Source organism: Marmota monax, unplaced genomic scaffold (assembly GCF_021218885.2).
Source record: "Marmota monax isolate L192 unplaced genomic scaffold, Marmota_monax_Labrador192_F-V1.1 WCK01_AAM20220418_F8-fsc00020, whole genome shotgun sequence".
Taxonomy (NCBI): domain Eukaryota; kingdom Metazoa; phylum Chordata; class Mammalia; order Rodentia; family Sciuridae; genus Marmota; species Marmota monax.
Genome location: NW_026692912.1, coordinates 21350953 through 21368057, shown reverse-complemented (window position 1 = coordinate 21368057; position 17105 = coordinate 21350953). Strand labels below are relative to the sequence as shown.

General features: G+C 39.9%; 1 protein-coding gene across 7 annotated transcripts in view; it reads right to left on the bottom strand.

Annotated features, from left to right (window-relative positions):
• The window catches only part of Nup188 (nucleoporin 188), a 55373-nt gene extending 38305 nt beyond the window's left edge, over positions 1 to 17068 (bottom strand). For 4 of the 7 annotated variants that reach the window (XM_046451316.2, XM_046451317.2, XM_046451319.2 and 1 more), the window contains exons 1-7: positions 17014 to 17067; positions 16592 to 16684; positions 8821 to 8875; positions 7117 to 7190; positions 1510 to 1594; positions 559 to 639; positions 81 to 125 (exon numbers count right to left, since the gene is read on the bottom strand). In XM_046451316.2, coding sequence (XP_046307272.1) covers positions 81 to 125; positions 559 to 639; positions 1510 to 1594; positions 7117 to 7190; positions 8821 to 8875; positions 16592 to 16684; positions 17014 to 17045 — 465 coding nt within the window. In that variant the 5' untranslated portion in view covers positions 17046 to 17067. Of the gene's footprint in view, positions 1 to 80; positions 126 to 558; positions 640 to 1509; positions 1595 to 7116; positions 7191 to 8820; positions 8876 to 16591; positions 16685 to 17013 lie in introns of all 7 variants that reach the window. The other 3 variants (XM_046451320.2, XM_058581826.1, XM_046451321.2) reach the window with 1 other exon arrangement.
• Positions 17069 to 17105: the final 37 nt, after the last annotated feature.

The following is a 17105-nucleotide window of genomic DNA, read 5'->3' as shown; positions in this document are numbered from 1 at the left end:
TAGAGCACCTGTGGGTTCAATCCCCAGTACCAAAAAATGGAGAAAAAAATAATAAAAAGGAAATGTTAACTACTACTGACCTTCAGGATTAAGGCCTGGCTTTGCCTCTCATCTTGCAAGACCATCTGAGGAAAAACAACAGTCAAGAAGTCACCTCACAGGCAAAACTCAATTAAGAAAGAAAAAGTCTCACATTTCAAGATTATAAGTGCCCACTTGTTTTTATAAGCATTTCTTACCTTAGTTTTATTAAAATGTATCCAAAACCTGTGCTCAAATCCTTCCCTGCCTCTCCTCTGGCCTCAGTTTCCTCATCTGTAAAATGAGTAGCTGGGCAAGGAGGAAGCTCTTTCAATTCTATGATTAGCATGGCATGCTCTGACCTCTCCACCCTCCGTATGAGAACTGATCTCAGTTGTTTTTTAAGCCTTGGGAAGCCTTTCTTGAGAATGGCTATATCTGACAACCCGCCTCTATTGAAAGAACTGGTGCCCAAACCCTAAATTATCTAAAACCACCAAGGAAAAGACAGCTGATAGAGCTGGGCAGACCACAGACCTTGAGCAAGTCCCGAGTACCCCTGTAATCCTCCTGAAGGTAACATTGGAGCAACTGCACGCTCTGTTCTTCATCAAGACTCTGAAATGTAGAGCTCTTAAGTTAGGAACAATCACCTCAGCTCAGAACCACACACAGCATGCAAAGCACTAAAGATTTTTCCTCCAGCCAGGCATGGTGGCTCACACTATGTAATCCCAGCGGCTTGGGAGGCTGAGGCAGAAAGATCACAAGTTCAAAGCCAGCCTCAGCAACTTAACAAGACCCTAAATCAAAATAAAAAATAAAAAAAGTACTGGGGTTGTAGCTCAGTGGTCCAGTACAAAAAAAATTTTTTTTTTCCATACAACATAACAATTTTAACCCAAGTAGAAGAAAAGGGGCCACTCACTGACACACAACTTGCATGACAATACCACATTCCAGAAACAAGTGCTTTTTTACCAAGCACATTAATATAGCAGTAGGCATAACATGGGCTCTAAAATTGAACGAGAACAGCTAAGTACTGAAACACAAATGTAGTCAATTTAAAACATGTATGCTGCCAGGCATGGTGGCGCACACCTGTAATCCCAGCAACTCAGGAGGCTGAGGCAGGAGGATCACAAGTTCAAGGCTAGCCTCAGCAACTTGATGAGACCCTGTCTCAAAATAAAAAATAAAAAGGTCTGGAGACACGGCTCAGTGGTTAAGTGCCCCTGATCAATCCCTAGTACCAAATAAATGAATAAACACATGTATGCTGAAGAAAACTCTATGATATGTAGTAAACGGGTCGGGCAACTTCGCTATGTGACTTTGGTGAGAAGAGTTGTAACTTGGGTATTTCTAAAACACAACATATTCAATTAATTCCTAAAATTGAAATAAACTAAATTTGTACTAACAATAAAACCACATATGTCCACATCACAAGCAATAACCGAGTCAGTGCTACTTTTTACTCACCAAAAACTTGCTGATCCTTAAGCCCAGTTCCTTCAGTGGTGAAGCTACATCTTTATTAGCTTTCACTTTTTCCGCTGAACTTGGACTATGAAAAGAATAGAACATTTCCTCATTCTCAATAACCCTTTAGGGGTTTAAAATAAAATTTCTTAGATATTTTTACTACAGGCTTTTTTCCTGCCATTTAGGTCTCTATAAATACACACACACATTCTCCACTATAGACTTTAAGACACAAAACTCGTTATACCCCAGTAATAAAAAATAAGTTATGTCTGTTTTAAATTATAAGGATATTACCTATAAATCTGCTAGGTTAAATTCTTTCTCATCCATAGAAATATCCTAAAAGATAAATACTACTACCCCATTTTACAAATGGAATTATCAACACTTAGAAAGAGAAAATAACTTACCAAAAATCCACAGCTAATAAAAATTTGAGATGAAATGTAAAACAAGGTCTGTTAGTGTACACACATGTATTATCAAAATCTGTGGTGTACGCCTGGAATCCCAGCAACTCAGGAGGCTGAGACAGGAGGATCACGAGTTCAAAGAGCCTCAGCAAAAATAAGGAGCAAAGCAACTCAGAGAGATCCTGTCTCTAAATAAAATACAAAACAGAGCTGGGGATGTGGCTCAGTGGTAGAGTGTCCCTGTGTTCAATCCCCAGTACTATAAAAAAAGAAAGAAGGCCTAGAAGTTGTGACACCCCAGTAAGAGCAAACACAGTCAGAACCCAATCTTGGTTTCTAATACCATTCTTCCATAAAAGGAACCAGGACTCCTTGGAGAATTATTGATTCTAGAGCTGAGGCAGGAAAAACATGAGACTAAAGCATTTTTTAGGGCTCTAAAGTAAGGAAATATTGAAAAAACAAAAAAACAGACATCAATTTGAAAGAACTCCCAAAGTCTAACAAAGGAACGAAATATTAACAAAAATAGAGGGGGCTGGGGGAATATGCCTAGCATTCACAAGGCCCTGAGTTCAATCCCAAGTACCACTCCCAAAACCATAAAAAATGGTACAAAATACATATACATGAGTTCTTATTGATTAAATGAGTGATTAAATAGGTGAAGGAGTAGGGGCAAAATCTTCCTTAAAGGAGACTCCAAAATAGCACACACAGATGCTGCCTCCTCAAGAGGTGAGTTTTAATTCCACCACCCCATATGAACAGTGGACTGTTCCAGTAACCCATTTCCAAAAAAAAAGAGTAAGGAAAGTGAACAAAGTAACTAGTAACTACAGAAGAAAACCCCACAAGTAACTGTGTGAACCAGGTAAACACTACTAGTAATGTTTTTTTAATACTCATTTTTTAGTTGTAGTTGGACACAATACCTTCATTTTTTTATTTTTATGTGGTGCTGAGGATTGAACCCAACCCCACAACCCCAGACCCCACTATTACTAATTTTGAGGAACATGCCCTCTGATATAAGAATGGTATTTCAGCTGGGCACAGTGGCACATGCCTATAATCCCAAGTAGCATGGAAGGCTGAGACAGGAGGATCACAAGTTCAAAACCAGCCTCAGAAACTTAGCAAGACCCTAAGCAACTCAGTGAGACCCTCTCTCTAAAATAAAAATATTTTTAAAAAGGGCTGCAGGGGCTGGGGTTGTGGCTCAGCAGTAGAAAGCTCACCTAGCACGTGTGAGGACCTTGGTTTGATCCTCAGCACCACATTTAAAAAATAAATAAATAAAATAAAGCTATTGTGTCCAATTATGATAACAACAACAAAAAAGGGCTCCCCTGGGTTCGATCCCCAAGACCAAAAAAAAAGTACTTCACCTCTGTATATTCTTTCCAAAACTCACACCCAAAGTCTAATGAGAAAAACATTAGACAAATCCAAATTAAGAGCATGAAAATTAAGAAAAAACTGAGATGTTGTCACAGCTAAGTGGACATTTAGGAGACATAACTAACTGCAATATAGTACTCCTGGATTGGATTCTGTAAGAGAGGGAATTAAAGAAAAAACTGATTAAATTCCAAAAGTCTAGAGTTTAGTTTTAGTTTAAAAAAAAAAAAAAACTACAGGACCTCAAATTCCACGTTACTGCAAAGGGCGTTTTTCTCTTTAGAAAATAAAAGTAGAAAACAGTGATAGAGGGGCTGGAGCCGTAGCTCAATGGCAGAGTGCTTGTCTAGCATTCTTGAGGCACTGGGTTCGATCCTCAGCACCGCATAAACATTAACAAATAAAATAAAGGCATGCTGTCCATCTACAACTACATTTTTTTTTTTTAAAGAAAACAGTGATAGAGCATGTAAGTAGTAGGTGCAAGGCACTGGGTACGAACCCCAGCATATTAAAAAAAAAAAAAAAAAAAAAAATCAAAGAACGAAAAGCTATAATGTCCTTTCTATGACCTGAAACACAATGTTGTTGGATTTTTTAAAAAAAGATTCTCACATTTCATAGAAAATCCACAACATAAAGGTTAGTGTGGGGTTGTGGCTCAGTGGTAGAACACTTGCCTAGCATGTGTGAGGCACTGGGTTCGATTCTCAGCACCGCATATAAATAAATGAATAAAATTAAGGTCCATCAACAACTGAAAAATATATTAAAAAAAAATAAAGGTTAGTATACAGGGTAAACAAAAGTTCTGAAAGAGGCGACATGGAATAATAATTAAAAACACAGACACTGGAGTAAGACTGCCAGGTTTGAATCCTGATACCACCACTTACTAGCTGTGTGACCTTGGGTAAATTACTTAACCTCTTTGTGCCTCACTTTCCCCACCTGTAAAATGGAAACAATGATAATAAGAGTATCTAAGTGTGATAAAGTATTGATTATATATTTTTTTAAAGTTTATGTTTTAGATATTTAATGAAGTATTTACAGGTAAAATAGTATCTAGGAAGTATTTCAAAATAATTAAGGAGGAAGAATTCATTGGTAAACAACAACAAAAAGTTCATCATTAACCTGAGAGAAAAAAGATGATAAAGACAATAAATTCAAGGGGCTGTGGCTCAGTGGTAGCTCACTTGCCTGGCATGTGTGAGGCACTGGGTTCGGTTCTCAGCACCGCATATAAATAAATAAAATAAAATAAAGGTCTATCAACAACTAAAAAAATGTTTTTAAAAATTAAAAAAAAAAAAAGTATGTAATAAATTCAACAGATGTTCAGCAATAGAAGGTGCCGAATTGCACGCGACTAAAACACTCAGGGGTCACTCCAGGGGAACTGGGCTGCGTGAAATAACCACACAAGAGATAGAAATACCTTTTTCTTTGGGGGTGCTATGATGGCTCCTCTGAACTTAAGGGTCTGCAGAAAGGGGGGGAGAGGGAGGGAGGGGAGGGAGAGGGAGAGAGCACACATGCTGACCCTTTTATTGAGAAGAAGCCATTCAAATGAGACAAGGGGTCAGGTTTCAATGGGGTTAGCCAGCTGTCAGCAGACTGACTGACATCTGGGAAGGCCACACACAAGGGCAGAATAAGACAAGGGGACACACAAAAGGTGTTTCCATGGAACATTCTATCCCAAACAGGGCAAGGGGTAATATCCCATGGGGATGTAGGAAGGCACACCCATCCACAAAGACACATTTGCTTGACCCTAAAGATCGGGGCTAACATCTACGGTTACCTAGGCAAACAGATCACAAAGTGACCGACAATGCCACACCAATCAGAAGGGGAGACAAATGCTGGTCACATACTATGTCAGTCTCCCACAAGAAGGAAAATGAGGATGACGGGACTCTGATGTACAACAGCATAAGACGTACAGTAGGAATGATGATAAATGAATCTCTATTGCTTCTTTGTGGGGGTTGCTGGAGATCAAACCCAGGGCCTTAAAGATGCTAAGCAAGGGGCTGGGGTTGTGGCTCAGCGGTAGAGCGCTTGCCTAGCATGTGTGAGACACTGGGTTCAATTCTCAGCACCATAAAAATAAATAAAGATCCATTGACAACTAAAAAATATTTAAAAAGATTCTCACATTTCACAGAAAATCCACAACATAAAGGATGGCTAAGCAAGCCCTCTATTGCTGAGTTTCATCTCCAGCCCCCCATTCTTGTCTAACAACATATTTTATTATTATTGTTAAAAATAGAAAACTAGCCAGGAGCAGTGGTGCACACCTGTAATCCCAGCAGCTCCAGAGTCTGAGGCAGGAGGATGGTGAGTTCAAGGCTGAGAAACTTGTCAAGTCCCTATCTCTAAATAAAATATAAAAAAGGGCTGGGGGGCTGGGGATGTGGCTCAAGCAGTAGCACACTCGCTTGGAGCCAGGTTCGATCCTCAGCACCAAATACAAATAAAGATGTTGAGGGCTGGGGATGTGGCTCAAGCGGTAGCGCGCTCGCCCGGCATACATGCGGCCCAGGTTCAATCCTTAGCACCACATACAAACAAAGATGTTGTGTCCGGGCAGGGTTCGATCCTCAGCACCACATACAAAGATGTTGTGTCTGCCGAAAACTAAAAAAATAAAGTAAATATTAAAATTCTGTCTCTCTCTCTCTCTAAAAAGATGTTGAGTCTGCCAAAAGCTGAAAAATAAATTAAAAAAAAAAAATTCTCTTTCTCTCTCTCTCCAAAAAAAAGGGGGGGGCTGGGGATGTGGCTCAATGGTTTAAGCACTTCTAAGTTCGATCTCAGTATCAAAAAAAAAGAGTAAACTATCTCATCCAGGTGTGGTGGTGCAGGTCTGCAATCACAACTACTTGGGATGCTCAAGGAGGAAGATCACAAGTTCAAGACCAGCCTAGGTAACTTTGCAAGACCCTGTCTTAAGACTAAAATTAAAAAGGGCTGGGGATGGATGCAGTCTGGTGGTAGAGTACATGCCTAGCATACGTGACACCCTGTTCAATCCCCAGTACCACAAAACATAATAATGATTTCAAAGGGTCATTATGAGGATTAATTAATGATAAAACAAATGCTTAAAAAAACAATTGGTTATGCTAAGCAAAATAGGTCAATACCAAAGAATCAAAGGCCTGTTTTTTCTGCTATGTGGATGCTAATTCACAATAAAGGGGGAGAAGAGAGGTACTCTGGATTAGACAGAGGGGAGTGAAGGAAGCAGAGGATGGATGGGGGTACAGAAATGATAAATGAATGAATCAGACATTATGACCCTATGTGCATATGTGATTATATGACCTACATCATGTACAACCAGAAGAATGAGAAGTTACACTCCATTTACGAATGATGTGTCAAAATGCATTCTTAAACTGGTATACAGTAAACCCTACAGAAGTGTCAGTTGATATCACTGTTCACTGCTCTGTGCCATTAGCTAGTGCTTCACACAAACATGGCAAGCCATAAATAAATATTAAGAATAGCAACTGAATACTTAATGAATCCACAACCTCAGACACAGGTTAGATAAGTGGATTGTACAATATTACATTTCTGGAATAAATTTCCCTTTCTTTCACTACAAAAAAAAGGTACCATATTCTTTTTAATTGATAACTAAACTATATTCTCTCTGATCTACCTAACCCAGCAATATAATAAAGGAATCTGTAAGAATGGTTTCATCTATGCCAGTTTCCTCAGAGAAATTACAAGACTCATGGAATCATCATACCTTGGAGGTTTGTAGTAAGAAAGCCCTTCTAACAACCGCTGCCAATGTTTATTCAATTCTGCTTCAATCTGATTCTGGAAAAGAACAAGGCAATTATACAAATGCAACTTTAATCAGATTCCAGGATCACACTGAGAAATACATATTCCATTGAGCCTCTTTAAAATGCATTTTCCTCCACATTTGAAATCATTCTGAACATAGAATTCTGTAACCACCTTTTCTTTAGCTAAACACTGTAGTATAATGATTTGCCCTTACTAGGAAATTTCTGATAAACATATTTTGTAGTGGTTGCACAATAATTCATCAAGTGGCTAGATTGTAATTTATTTACCATTTCATCTAATGTTAGATACGCTTAAGTTAACCATAATTTTTTTAAACAATTTTTGTGTTAATTTTATTGAGATACAATTAACATACAGTAAGATTTGACAGTTTTTTTTGTGTGTGTATATGGTGCTGGGGATTGAACCCAGAGGCCTTGTGCATGCAAGACAATCACTCTACCAAGTGAGCTATATATCCCCAGCCCAACCACAATTTTTTTTTTAATATTTATTTTTTAGTTGTAGGTGGACACAATAATTTCATTTTTATGTGGTTTATATTATATTATAATTTATTTATATCATTATATGGAGACACAGCGCTCGCCTACCACGTTTGAGGTCCTGGATTCAATTCTCAGCACCACATAAAAATGAAATAAAGATATTGTGTCCACCTACAACCAAAAAATAAATATTAAAAAATACATATATAAATAAAGAGCCAGGCACAGTGGTATGTGCCTGCAACCACAGTGACACAGGAGGCTGAGGCAGGAAGATGCAAGTTCAGTCAGCCTGAGCAACTTTGCAAGACCTGGTCTCAAAACAGAAAATAAAAAAGGATGGGGATGTAGCTCCATAGTAGAGCATTCCTGGGTTCATTCCCCAGGATCACCAGAGAGAGGTGATGAATGGATAAGATAATGAAGTGCAAAAAGCTTTGTGCACACAACCTTTCAAGGATTTCCTTCTCTGAAGACTCACCCTAGAAGGAGAATTATCAGTTAAAGGCTCTAAAATGGGTATTCACATTATTATGTTAATTATAACAACATCATCTTAATACCCTATCCTCATAGGGTCCACTACCCAAGGATCAACATCCCTTTATTGATCATATACTTGGCAATGTCCTAGAAACCACAGCCTCTCTGACCTAAAGGAAGAAGATAGAAGGAAAATGAAGAAAAAGTAAGGAGAGTATGAAACAGAAAAGCCTGAGAATCGAGAAAGGTATTTGAACCCCTCCGCTCCACAGCTAATGAATCAGCACTGGTATTTTTTCAGAAAAGGAATCAATGAGGTACAAAGAAAGGCAGACTTAGAAAACTTCAATAATCAAGACACATTCCCATATCTGCAAATAGAGGCTGAAAATGTACAATATTTATAAAGTTTAGGAATAAGAAAATGTGTTTACTTCCCACTTTAAAGGCAGTTTTTTAAAAAACATTTATTTTTTAGAAGTAGTTGGAAACCGAACCTTTATTTTATTTATTTTTATGTGGTGCTGAGGCTCGAACCCAGGGCCTCACACATGCTAAAGGAGCACTCTACCGCTGAGCCACAACCCCAGCCCGGCAGTTTTATTTTTGTAACATAAGATACACAAAAAACTCTGAAGCTGCTCAAGAACATTACCACTTACCAGTTCTCTCAGAGCTGACCTTCCAAGTAGAATTGTCCACAGTTCTCTACTGCTCCTGAAAAAATGAGCAGAGATAGGTTTGTCCTTCTAGATTATATAAATTTGACTAAGCTACCTCATAGCTATTTGACTATATGCTACCAGGAATGGAACCCAAGGGCATTCTACCACTGACTTACATTCCCAATGCTTTTTTTTTTTTTTAACTTTGTTTTGTTTATTTATTTTTTTTATGTGGTGCTGAGGATCAAACCCAGTGCCCCACGCATGTGAGGCAAATATTCTACCACTGAACCACAACTCCAGCCCTCCCCAGTGCTTTTTCTTGTTTATTTTGAAACAGGGTCTTTCCAAGTTGACTTGAACTCAGGATCCTCCTGCCTCAGCCCCCTGAGCAGCTATAATCATAGTAAGTATCTCTACACCCATCTATGTCTAGTCTTTAAAAGCAAACAAACAAACCCACACACAAGAGACAATCTGTTAAAGTTTTGGAAAGTAATCCTGTGCATGATCTTAGAAATACGATCCTCAAATAAAAATTAAGAAACAGTTACCACATTTCAACACAAAATTTAAGATGCCATTAGAGCTGCAGGTATAGTTGTTGGTAAAGAGATTGACAAGCAGGCTTGAGGCCCTGAGTTTAATCCCCAGTGCTGCAAAGGAAAACAGAAAGAGAGAAAACAGATGCAGGCAGGCACAACACAACACCCCTATAATCTCAGTTACCTGGGAAGCTGAAGCAAGAGGATCACAAGTTTGAAACCTGCCTAGGCAACTCAGCAAGACCCCGTCACAAAATAAAATAAAAAGGGTTGGGGACATATCTCAGTGGCAGAGCTCTTCCCTAAAATAGACTCTGGATTCAACTTCAAATACTGCATTAAACAAACAACAACAAAAAGAATGAAAAAGCTGGCATTAATTGTAAGATATGTCATCATTTATGGTTCACTAAGAAAGCAACGCTTCCAATAAACTATGACAACTCGTTAATAATAAAACATAAATGGATTACAGAGACACTAAAATTATGAAAAGTTTGTACCTTAGAATTAATGAAATATAGTAATTAATAAATTACAGTATATCCTCCATACCAAGACACCTCAATTTAAAACTTCTATCTTGGAGTTAGGGGTGCAGCTCAGTGCTAGAGCACATGCTTAGCATGCAAAAGGCCCAGGATTCAATCTTCAGCAACAAAAAAATTTCTCTGCCTTTCTCACTACAATGTAGTAACCAATATGGAAGAAGAATCTAGAAAAGAACTACATATATTTTATATTGTAACCTCCAGAAAAATTTCTAATGATACAATGCAATATAATTCACTTTCTCAGTGAAGTCTAATAGTCATTACAACAGTCCTACATTCATTCATTAATGAATTCCTACCAAATGCCAGAACAAGAGGTACTTACAAGATAAAACACACCAGGTGTGGTGACACACACCTATAATCCCAGAGGCTTGAGAGGCTGAGGCAGGAGGATCACAAATTTCAAAGTCAGCCTCAGCAACTTAGCAAGTCCCTAAGCAACTTAATGAAACCCTGTCTCAAAAAATAAAAAAGGATGGGGATGTGGCTCAGAGGTTAAGCTCTCCTGCATTTAATCCCTGATACCAAACATGCACACACACATACACCCCGTCACCAGTGTTTCTTCAAATAAGCTACAATCCCCAGAGTGTGCTTACCTCAAGCTCCTGCCCTCATCAATACCTTTAGAATTTCACAAAAATTGGTCTTAGGGCTTAAGTCTAGAATTAAATATCCAAATGTAACCAATAACAAATGCTCTCAAGGGCTGGGGTTGTGGCTCAGTGGTACAGCACTCACCTAGACCAGGTGAGGCACTGAGTTCGATCCTCAGCACCACATAAAAATACATAAATAAAAATTAAGGCATTGTGTCCATTTACAACTAAAAAAATAAACAAAAAAAGAGGGGCTGGGGTTGTGGCAAATTTGTGGTAGAGCGCTTGCCTAGCATGCTAGCATGATGAGGCACTGGGTTTGGTCCCCAGCACCTCATAAACAAATTAAATAAACAAAATAAACATATTGTGTCCATCTACAACTAAAAAAATATCAAATACAAAAAAAAAGAAATGCTCTCAAGAGGGGATGGTGTCATGGTTCAGTGGTAGTGCGCTTGCACTTGTGAGGCACTGGCATTGACCATCAGCACAATAAATAAATAAATAAATAAATAAGTGTTATTTTGAAAAAATGCTCTCAAGGGGCTAGGATGTGGCTCAAGCGGTAGCACGCTCGCCTGGCATGCGTGCGGCCCGGGTTCGATCCTCAGCACCACATACAAAGATGTTGTGTCCGCTAAAAACTTAAAAAAAAAAAAAAAAAAAGAAAGAAAAGAAAAAATGCTCTCAAGAAAGAGTTATAAGCAGCACAGGGGTTATATTTTGTGAGATCCCAAATCAGTACCTAGAATAGTAACCTGAAACAAACACCACTTAGAAAGTTTATCTGCAAAGTAAAGATGAAAGGCCCTAACAAAATATACTATACCACAAAATAAGTTAATTAATTTAATTAAACATTTAATAAAGAGAAGGCAAACTCTGCTAACTATGAAGATACACTGAAAACTGCTTTCCCATTAACACTGTAACACAAAGTCCTAGGTCCATCTAAAAATTGTCCTTCAGGATTTCCCCCATCAAAAGAGGCTTAAGCACAACTAAAATTATAAATCTCTTTCCTAATGGCTAATACTTCTGAGAAAACAACTTAGATTCTGTTAAATCTATAGCCACCAACTTCCCCAACAGCACACTGGAATCACTAATCATATTTTCTGATAACAAGTTAGCATTCATTGTTCAAAAGTAATTAGGAGATTAGATTCATTTAATGAAACAAATGTGTCCCTTTACGCTGAGGGTAAAAAGATGTGAGTAATTCAAGCCTTAAGTAATTTAAAACAAAGAGGCAAGCTCACCATTTAAGAAATTCACAGTAAAATTTTAAAAGTAAGTCTTTTATAAAGGTATAATTATCCTCTAACTTGTGTGATATATTTTAATTAACAAAAATAAAGCAAGAGCGTTATTTTAACTGACATAGTGTACTTGCCTAGAATGTGTAAGGCCTTGGGGTTCAATTCCCAGAACAACAAAAAAAAAAAAAATGAAAAGAAAAAAAAAAAAAGAAAATAAATGCCAGACAAGGTGGCACATGCCTGTAATCCTAGAGGCTCAGGAGGCTGAGGCGGGAGGATCCTGAATTCAAAGTCAGCCTCAGCAACTAAGCAAGGGCCTAAGCAACTCAGTGAGACTCTGTGTCTAAGTGAAATATAAAAATGGGCTGGAGATGTGGCTCAGTGGTTAAGCTTCTCTGGTTTAGATCCCGGTACCAAAAAAAGAAAATGGCATGTATGGGCTAGGGTCATGGCTCAGCAGTAGAGCACTTGCCTGGTATGCTTGAGGCACTGAGTTCGATCCTCAGCACCACATAAATATAAAATGAAGATATTGTATCCACTTAAAACTAAAAACTAAATATTAAAAAAGAAAATGGCGGGGCTGGGGATGTGGCTCAAGCGGTAGCGCACTTGCCTGGCATGCGTGCGGCCCAGGTTCGATCCTCAGCACCACATACAAAGATGCTGTGTCCGCCGAAAACTAAAAAATAAATATTAAAAAATTCTCTCTCTCTCTCTCTTAAAAAAGAAAAAAAGAAAAAAAAGAAAATGGCATGTATTTTTTTTCCTTTATCTTTTCCTTTCTGGTTTGCACAAAACTAATCAGATATCTATTATTACAAAAAATTCATAGCCAATAATGGAGGCAAAAGTATATACAAATTTATGGAAAGAAATATTTCACTAATTGAAGGCTTTTGTATGCCTAGGCTAATTTACTTTCTTGATCATCTTCTAATTTCAAAAAGCTTAGGTACTAGTGTACTTGAACTTATTTGCATTTCCTTTCAAAACAGATCCCCATAGCTAGCTAATAGTGATTCCCACAGAAACTAAGAAGACCAATACCTGCATTCAAAGACCAACCAAGATCCATAATTCCTTGTTTTCTCATATCCAAGCTGTTGCCATTTGCCACATCAATATTTGCATAATTTTTTTCCTTTTTCTTTCTTCATACTAGGGACTGAACCCAGGAACACTCTACCACTGAGCTATACCTCCAGCCCTTTTATTTTTATTCTGAGACAAGGTATCAATAAGTTACTCAGGTAGGCCTCCTTGTGATTCTCCTGCCTCAGCCTTCTGAGTAGTTAAGATTACAGGGGTGCACCATTGCACCCTGCATATTTGTACATTTTGTACATTTTATTTTTACATACAATTTGTACATTTGTACATTTAATTTTTTTTTAAATACAGTATTTTAAAACAATGTTTCTCAAAAATGCAATTGGAGCCAGGCACAGTGGCACACACCTATAATCCCAGCGGCTCAGGAGGCTGAGGCAGGATCTTGAGTTCAAACCCAGCCTCAGCAAAAGCGAGTACTAAGCAACTCAGTGAAACCCTGTCTTTAAATAAAATACAAAATAGGGCTGGGGGTGTGGCTCAGTGGGTGAGTGCCCCTGAGCTCAATCCCTGGTACCCCCTCCCAAAAAAGCAATTGGCCTTCAGACCACTTACAGCGAAATCACCTGGGAAGGATACAGCAACCCTACAGAATCTTGGTCACCATCCCATGCTATTCTTTTGGAGGCTACACATGGAAAACCTACATTCTAAACTAAACACCCCAGATGAATTCCTTAAATACTACTACACTAGAGCATCATTGTGCCTCAGGGGAGCAGGTAAAAGCCCTGGTTAGTAGAGGTCTAATCTGTCATTTATGTTTAATATACTGGCACTCCCCCAACCTGCCACCCCAAATAAGATTCTGCTGCTAAATAAGATTGGAGATCAGTGCCCAGAGTAACACAACACCTTTTATATTCACTACTCAAAAAAATAAGATAAGAGCTAGAGATGTAACTCAGTGGCAGAGTGCTTGCCAAGCAAGTGTGAGGCCCTGGATTCAAGCCCCAGTACCCATAAAGAGTTAAATGTCCACCCCCTTCTGTTTAGCTGGACATGGTGGTGCAAACCTGTAACCCTAGCTATTTGGGAGGCTGAAGCAGAAGGATTGCAAGTTCCAGTCCAGTCTTGGCAACTTAGTGACACCCTATCTCAAAATTTAAAAAGGGCTGGGGACATAGCTCAGCAGTAGAGTACCTCTGAATAAATTTCAGTAGCCACTGCCCCAACAAAGTGACAAGAGACAGTGGAATCAAAGAGAAAATGATTGTTTATCAAGAAAGGAATCCTTGTGGAAGTAAGAGTTAATGGTTCTTCAATTGCTACACATTTACTGTTCCTGGAATAACAAGAATACAAAGAAATCTAAAACCTTCATAAGCTCATATACTCATAAGCTTAACACTGCAAAAGACAAACACATTAAATGCTCTTTGCATAAAGCACAAAAAGAAAAGTACTTAAGGGAATGATACTAATAATTAGAAACTCAAAAGGAACATAATCATATAGAACAGTATCAGAGAAGAGAGATCACTAGGAACTGTTCTAGGGATGGAGGAAAGACCTCACCTCAAACTGGGACATGAAGGTTTGAGTCATGTGATTCTCAAAAAATACAACAGATGTTGGACATACAGGGGCAGGCCAGTAATCTCTGTGACTCAGGAGCCAGAGGCAGAGTTATAAATTTGAGGCCAGCTGAGCAGCTAATCAAGACCCAGACTCAAAATGAAAACTAAATGGGGTGGGGGTGGGGCAGCTGGGGATGTAGCTCAGTAATAGAGAGCTTGCCTAGCACTTGTGAAGCTCTGGGTTCGATCCCCAGTACCATAAAAAAAATAAAAATAAAAATAAACACTAAAACAACATAACAGATACAGCAGGAAGTATGACGTTCAATCTAAAGTCTCAGGGAAACATTTTCTAAATACATTTTTAAAGAAACTAAATAAGTGCTAGAGTGTTGCTCATTTATTTACACAATAAATAAATAAAACTGAGCTAAGTATTTGGGGAAGAAACTAAAACACAAAAATTTAACTGCCTCAAAGTTAAAGTTTAAAAAAATATATTGACTTCCAGTCCAAAATTCTAGCAAACTTGGAACTCCATTTCTGAAAGAGATGGAATAAAGGATACTGGACATTATCTTCCTTACAGAGATCGATTTGATTGTAAACTTTTAGTGAAAGCTACTGGGAGGTCAGGAGTAATAGTTTCTACAATTCAGTCCTTTTGGAGAAAGCTAAGATAGTTGAGCTACTCTAATGAGACAGTTCTTTTGAGAAACTCGGTTGTATTCCACATGGAGATAATAAATAAAAGCAGCCACTGCCCATCTAACTCCACAGATGGGATACACCTCTTGTGTAAAGTGAGATTCAAGATTAGCAGAAAGAGCTTTTCAAACTGCAGTCCTGTGTATACTTTTAAGCATACCTACACCACTCAAGATTTTTACAAAGATATTAACTGAAGAACACAAGCAAACACAAAAATGTCAATATTTAAACTGACAACCTCAAACGACATTCCCCAAACTCTTGAGTAAAAGTATTCTTCCATTTTGACTATTGCCAAGTCATTTTCACACACACAATGACTTTGCTACAAGAACAACATACTTCATAGTCACCTCAAATACTCCCCTGAAAAAGATTCACATTTGGAGAAACAGGAGCTCAAAAGGATAATGTGACCTGTCTGAGGTCAACTGCAAATCAGGAGGCACCAGGAATAGAATGAAAATTTTCTTAGTCCAGACCTCTAGGTATTTCAAACAGAATGGCTGCTCAGTATAATCCCAACTGCTATGAACAAGCCCCCCAGTGCTAAAAGAAAAATCACTCTAATACAAATCATGAGCAGAGAATTGCCTAGAAACCCAAGTGTCAAAGTCTATCTTGAGGATATTTGGTAGGTTCCTCAGCACAACAATGCTGGCAAATCAAAACTTTTGTTCCCCTGTTTTCTCATTAAAAGAACATGCCTTATCCTACAGTAGCTAAACTTTGTGCAGGCTCCACAATAACAGTGAAGCAGACCTAGAAAAGGAAGGCACAGAAGACCAGGCGGCCAATCAATATAACGGCTGTCAGGAAAGAGCAGGAGGGAAATCCAAACTGGTCCTCACAAGGATCATACCTCGCCCTGGGGAAACTCCAAAGAAAATCTCACTTCCAGCTGGGTGAGAAGGGAAGACAGTGATGTTGGAGAATACTGGCAATGTGTGTAATAAATGTTTACGTGTTCTTCTGGGTGTTTAGGATACAGTGGTGAAGGAGACAAAAAAAGTAGGGAAAACTGCTGGCACAGGCAACAAGAAGTGACAGGGAGGAGGGTGGTGGGGAGAATGAAGACACTTCTTCAAGCAGTAACGTGGACGATGTGGTCTGGTTACAGCTTTGGAGTCGGAGAGCCTCCAGTTTTATCACGGGACTATTTATGAATTGGACTTCTGAGTCATCTGCATAATATACAGCGCCTCTCCGGGCTGTGGGAATTGGATGAGATGACGCTGACAAAGCGCTTCGCCATGGGATGGCGCTAGTAAGCATCTTCCAGGGAGTGCTGTCTTTTCAGCAATTCATCTTCTCTCCCCTAAAGCCTAACACAGTGCCTGGAATCTCTCAGCGGATGGGGGCCTGTCGGCTAACTAAACCAATGCATGAAAAAAAATGAACAGAAGCGCGGAGAAAGAGAGCCCTCGGGGGAGAACCTGGGGCGCGGGCAAGGCCTACCCGGTGCCGGGGCAGGACGCGGGGAGGCTGCAGCCGGGACGGGTGGCGGACCCTCCAGGCGACCGCGAAGCGCTCCGTCGCGCCTCGAGGGAGCTTCACCGCCGGACGAGGAAGCGTGGGTGGGGCGCCACGAGACGCGCCGGTGGGGAGAAGGGAGGAAGCAAAAGGGACCCGGGTGAGCAGACGGAGGCCCGGCGCCGAGCGAAGGGGGCAGCAGCTGGCCCGTTCTCTCACAAGTGCCCTCCGGTCCCCGCGCGCAGCGACCGTTTGGACGTAACCGCCTCCCGTCTCAGCGCCTGTCCACCCGGCCCGGGCTCGTCCCGCCGCCACCAACTCATCCCGCTCCCAACTCCCGCCCCGCTCCCGTTCAGCTTCCACCCGGAGCCTCACAGCCGCCCCCGCAGACTTGGCCCGCTCCGCACCTCACACACGGTCCATCGGCGGCGGCCGCCATCTTCGCGCGCGCGTGCCCAGCCCCGCCCCCAGACGCCGCTCCCACGTGACCGCTCGCCCC